At 32.7% G+C, this 6,293-nt stretch overlaps 1 protein-coding gene across 1 annotated transcript; it reads left to right on the forward strand.

Annotated features, from left to right (window-relative positions):
- Window positions 1-1,329: 1,329 nt before the first annotated feature.
- On the forward strand, window positions 1,330-3,199 carry LOC106764219 (protein BIG GRAIN 1-like B). The gene has a single exon (XM_014648465.2). It carries the CDS (start codon window positions 1,511-1,513, stop codon window positions 2,645-2,647), a length of 1,137 nt encoding a protein of 378 aa, XP_014503951.1. The 5' UTR covers window positions 1,330-1,510; the 3' UTR covers window positions 2,648-3,199.
- The last annotated feature ends 3,094 nt before the right edge of the window (window positions 3,200-6,293 follow it).

The raw sequence follows: 6,293 nt of genomic DNA on the forward strand, positions 1-6,293 counted from the left end.
AACTTCACACCCTGGTGGTTTATTTCTATTGAACCACTGTTATAACTAAAAACATGATTGAGGAAAAGACACAAACATATACAAGACATGAACTAGAGTAGGTTATTATGAGAAAACAACTAATTTTCTCATTGTTGAATAGAAAGATATATGTACAACATGGTGACCGTATATACTTTTCTTATTATTCTACTGAATTTGACTTACTCTTCTTTAAAATAAAAAAATAATACAATAATAAAATTAAATGAAATAAAATAAATGATAGGATAATATTATCCTATCAAAACAATAAACAACACATATATAATAATTATTATATCGTATCACTCATTTCATTTCCATCAAATTAAATGTTTAACGATGACATATTGTGTTCCTAACAAAATGACTTATGGTACCTATTATATAACCTACTCGTGACTAATGAAAAAGAACCCTCAACAGAAATTAAATCTAAGAAAAATATAAGTCAACATATTATAGTTGAAGAAATTAAATTTCATTGACAATTTTACATAACTGCTGTTTAGTTTGACCTTTTTGTTACATTATCATTCATTTCGTAATAATAACTTGTGAAATCTATATTTTTAACTTTATGAAGGGTCCCACCAATTAATTTAATTCCCTCCCGCCACACATTAGATATGTATGTCTTAATTTAAGCTTAATTATACATGCAATGGGTGAGAACAATTTATATCGCATGACTGATATACATGACAACAAAAAAATAAAGTGAAGTTTGTGACCTTATTTGTAAAAGATTGAATGAAAAATGAGTGTTGAGGCATTTTGATATAAAAGGCCAAAAATGATGATAGTGAAGATTGTGTATCTTACGCAAAAACTGAAGCATGAAGCATAGAAAATCTGTAGTTAGGGGCGTGCGACCATTAGAATGATCTTGTCGGTTGGTTTCTTTGTAAATAGACACAATGACCTACTCACATGAAGACTCCAATATACACATATATTTAAATCTGGGTACGTGATGGAAGGCATAAGCATGAGCTTGTCATCAAAACGGAAGAATGGTGGGAGACCCTATCTAATTCTAAATAATCACTTTATTGATTACTCTTATACCATCATCACCAACTAAGCATAACTCCTACTGTTTCATTATTTGATACAAGATATGGTGCATATAACTCAATCAACAAATGCAGGTAACTAGGGATCTGTGTATGCAATTTAGTTTTATTCAAAAAGATTGCGAAATATATATATATATATATATATATATATAAGAATAAGCTTTAAAAATTATGAACCACATTTGATTCAAATCTGGTTATGGGTAGGGACGTGTTGTTGCTTTTGTGGACCAACATGTTCACTCACACTCCATCCTTTATAAACTCACCCTCTCATTCCACCAACAATCCTCAATCCCATCAAACAAACAAACTCTCTCTTCCTCATCACTTCCTTCATTTGAGTTGTTTTTTTCTTTTCTTTTTCACAAGTTCCTTGGTTTCAGTTATTGCATCACATCACAAACATGTACAACTTAGACAAACCACAGAGAGACGATGAAAACAAGCTACTAACCCCATCTTTCTCTACCACTCTCCTTGACCAAATCTACCGTTCCATCGACGAGGGAGAGAGAAAAAACGGCGAAACCAAGTTCTACAGACACACAACAATGACCACCACCAAGAAACAGAGCAGTAGGGGCAATTCGAAATCCATGGATGCGGATAGAAAATATGTCGGCGCCAAAACCGACAAAAAAAAAGTGCACCGCGACGAGGATGCTTTGTTCTTCAGCTCCACCTCGCTTTCCTCGGATTCCAGCTTTGGATTCTCTTCCTCCGACAACGAATCCATCTCGCGCGAATCGTGTCTCGCGCCGCGCGCCAGGCTCGTGGGCGGGAGCGCGTCGTTCCGGTCGGAGAGATACGGGATTCGCGTGTTCGAGGGTTTGTGTCGGAACTCCCACACCTCTGAGGAGCGACACGTGGCGGTTCGCGACGAGGAGATGTTGATAAAATCCAAGTCCCGGGCGTTGAAGATTTACAACAACCTTAAAAAAGTGAAACAACCGATTTCTCCTGGTGGTCGTGTCACGAGTTTCCTCAACTCACTCTTCGCCAACACTAAGAAAACAAGCTCCCGCTCCTGCGGCGAAGTGCAGCACACTGCTTCTTCTTCATCTTCATCATCATCCACCTCTTCCTCTTCCTACTATTCCTCTACATGCTCTTCTGCTTCCTCATTGTCCAGGTCTTGTTTGAGCAAAACCATGTCTTCAGGAAGAGAGAGGATGCGCAGTGGGGTGAAGCAAACAGTGCGATTTTACCCCGTGAGTGTGATCGTTGGTGAAGATAGTAGACCCTGTGGGCACAAACGTTTGTGTGAAGAGGAAGAAGCTTCAAGAGGGTTCTTGAGAGAGTACCGACAAAACCCGAAGAAGAGCAATGATTTAGTTTTGAAGGAGTTGTCTTCGAGGAGTAAAGTTGATTACGAGGATGATGATGACGATGATGATGCGTCGAGTTATGCAAGTTCGGATCTCTTCGAGCTTGATCATTTGGCTGTGTTTGGAAGTGAAAGGTACTGTGAGGAGCTTCCAGTGTATGAAACCACTCATGTTGGTACTAACCGCGCCATTGCTAATGGCCTCATAGTGTAATACTATGTTCAAAATACGTGTCAGAATCCATTTTTGAAGTTTTCTTTAGATGTTTTGTTAAGAATGTATGATTACTGAGTAAATAATATGGTTTTGGTAAGATTTTTTTTGTTGTCGAACGATAATTGTGCTTAATTTTTTGGAGTGGTAATGGAAGGATCTAAGGTGAAACCTGAAAATCAGGGAAAGAAAAGGAAATTGATAACAGAAAAGAAAGAGATAAAGCAAAGAGAGGAACAGTGATGGAAGAAGGAAGCACGTGGTCAAGCGGGTATCTCCATGGCAGTGCAGCAAAAAGAGGAAGAAAAAGTTGAGGTGGAACACAGACACAGGGGCCTCAAACGCTATGGCTTCTTCTTCTTCATGTGTGGTCCACACCAGAATTCGCTCTCTTTACTTTGCTTTCATACATAGGGAAGACAAAGTGATGAATACGGAGTTTTAGTACACTTTCACAAACGATCATAAAAATAATGCGAATCTTTTTATTCTTCTCTCTCTTTCTTGTTTGTGTGAAACTTCTTTCACCAATAAAGCTTTATCTTCAATCCACCTCATTCCATGTTAATGTCAGTTTTTTTATCTTCATTTCTATTTCGTGTTTTGTTATTTTCATTTCCACTTTTATGGTTTTCTAAAATTGTTAAAGTTTTACATATTACATATTAGTTACAGATTTATAATTGTGATGATGAAAAATTCCAAAATATCATAACTTTTGTTATAGATTTCGAAAGGATACGCTCAAAAAATCAAAGTTCTTGAAAAAAAGTTTGAAAGATTTTCACTAATTAATAGATCTATAAATATATAAAGTAGTATAAAACTAAAAAAAAAAAAACAAAATTTTACTATGAATTGGGAGAAAAGCCATCAAATTAAAAATGAGACCTATCAAAATGTATACTATGAACTAGACACAATCACACTATGATAAACTGGATTAACTTTTAACAACTGAAATTAAACAATTGAAACTAGGAAAAACTCGTTAGAAGAGAAATACAAAATAATACCTAATTATCTCCTAGCAATCGTAAAAAATATGATTATTTTCTCCCCAACCCATGAAATTCTATTTAGATTTTCTGTTTGGTTTTTCTTATGTATTCGTTTGTCAAGACAGTTGAGTCATTCCCAAACGATACCTATATATCTTCAACAAGGTTAAACACCTTTATATGTAGATATTATATTTGAAGTTGCTTAATTATAGATATATTATGGATAACCCTTATGTTAGATTGTTTGGGCAATGTCACACCGATTTGGGAACAAAAATTTAAATAAACAGAACCGCTTGTAACTAAGGACAACTGAATATGGTAAATTTAAAATAAACTTATAGAAATTAGACTATTTTATCATGATTTCATTTAAAATTTTTTGAGATATTTTTTAGAAGTATAAAGCAAAAATTGAGACTTTTTTTAAGACAATAATTTGTAGTGTTTGAGTTTTGAGTCTTTATGGTTGTAATATGAGAGCAGAAACTTTACTTTGTATGCAGTATCCATGTTGAAAAACGGGGAAAGAAAGGAAATTGAGAAGAGAAAAGAAAGAGAAAAAGCAAAGATGAGAAGAGTTATAGATAGAAGGAAGGATGTTGTAGCATGTGGTGAAGCAGGAAAAAGAGGAAGAAAAAGTGAAGGTAAGGCTATGGCTTCTCCTTCTTGATATGTGGTCCACACCCTTTAGTTTGCTTTGTTACGTTAGGGAAAGACAAAGTGATGAAGGTTGAAGATCCCTAGGTGAGTTTCCACTGCATGCACTTTCCCTTTATGTGTTTCAAAGTACAACTTAGACCATCATTGTCATGTTTTTGTACACTTCAATGCAACAATCTTTTTAGCTGTCTCTCTCCTTCTTCTCTTTCCAAGCACACATCCCAGAATAACGTTCACACTAGTGTTTCTCCCGATTCATCTTCTAACAATCATCCATCTTGTCGACAAACACTTCAGACCTGTTATAAGGTTATTTTCTATGCAATGCAGGACACCAACATGTTGCATTCTCGGAACATGTTCAAATCAATTCATGATTGAATCTTGTGCATGCATATTCGCCTTCTGCACTGCTTTTTGTATACTTTAACTCATTTTATTTGCTTCGAGTGGTGGCTCTTTTAGGTGAACCAGCTAGCTGGTGAGTAGATTGTGAAAAAAATGGATCCGATTTGAAAAGGGATGCGTTCAGGAATTTGATCTGTTCAACTGATCGTAAAGTTTTCATAAAAAAGAACCGACAAGAAAACATAGTCGACACGTCCAAATTGTTGAAAACGATACCAAAAAATGAAACTTGTCCAACCAGTTTTCCAGTGTTTTTTTTTTTTTATTGTCTTTATAGTTGTTAGAAGAGAACTGGCAGTTAACTTTTTGTTAAGGATAATACCTCATGTGACATTATATAAAAATTCTTAATTAAATAAACTTCGTTTTTTATTTGTGTCTTTAGTTTTATTTTAGTATCGATTTATTCTGAATTATCCAATGTTTAACGTAGCCTCAGCTGACTTCAGGTTAATGTCTTACATTCAATAATTTCGATTATGAAATATATAATTGCAATTCGAATAATGTCAAATACAATCTTGATATGGAAACTCACTTACGAATAGTATACTAGAAAAATACATACAAAACAAGCACTTGGCACATGAACTCAAGATGGCCTTCCATGACCATCTACATTAGATAAGTTTCAAAAAGAATAAAAAACAAATTAAAGAAGAGAAGAAAAAAAAACACCTTCTTAGGTTAAGAAAAAACAAGAGTATAAAAATAAATGTCTTTCTTAACACTACATGAAAATTTAGAATGTCACTCGACACAAATAACATATACTAATAAAGTTATAATTAGTTTTCTTGTCAGTCAATAAATTATGACGTTTTTGTCAACTCTCACTATAACATAAGTTATTAGCATCCAATAAACACACACTAATAAAAATAATAAAAATATTATTTATTGGGAATTTTGTGTTGGCTTGCTTAACTAAAAAAATAGTAAAATTTAAATAAAGATTAAATATGTTTTTAGTTTATGAACTTTGACTTAAAATTGAAATTATTTTCTATCCGAAATTTTAATATTTTTTTATTATCAAACTTTAAAAATGAATAAATATAATCTTTTTAACTTATGTTACATTCTTTTAACACGTCAAAATGTGTTTTCCAATTGAAATTAAAGCGAGAATGTATCAAACAAAGTAAACAACTCAAATGATAGTTTAAAAAATATTTAACAAGTAAATTTTTTTTTAAATTAATTAGAATAAAAAAATTATATCTATTCTGTTTTAAAATTTATCAAAATTTAAAAAAAAAACAAATTGTAACATGAAATTTAGAGATTAAAATAATATTTAACTCTTTAAATAATTAATGAAATTAGTGTCTGTAGTCAATATTAAGATGATGAAATTTAAAAAGAAAATAATTTTAACATGATAAAAGTCACTAAGATAAATATAATTAATATAAAATCAAATTTAAATGATAAACAAAAATAATTTTGATTATTGAGTCGGCTTAACCGACGCTATAAGTAATTATGTACACATATAAATATAAGTTATAGTTGTAAGCTTAGCTGATTCTCATGTCAATAGAAAAAAATAATGTGCCATTGGCATC

Source organism: Vigna radiata, chromosome 6 (genome assembly GCF_000741045.1).
Source record: "Vigna radiata var. radiata cultivar VC1973A chromosome 6, Vradiata_ver6, whole genome shotgun sequence".
NCBI classification, from domain to species: Eukaryota; Viridiplantae; Streptophyta; class Magnoliopsida; order Fabales; family Fabaceae; genus Vigna; species Vigna radiata.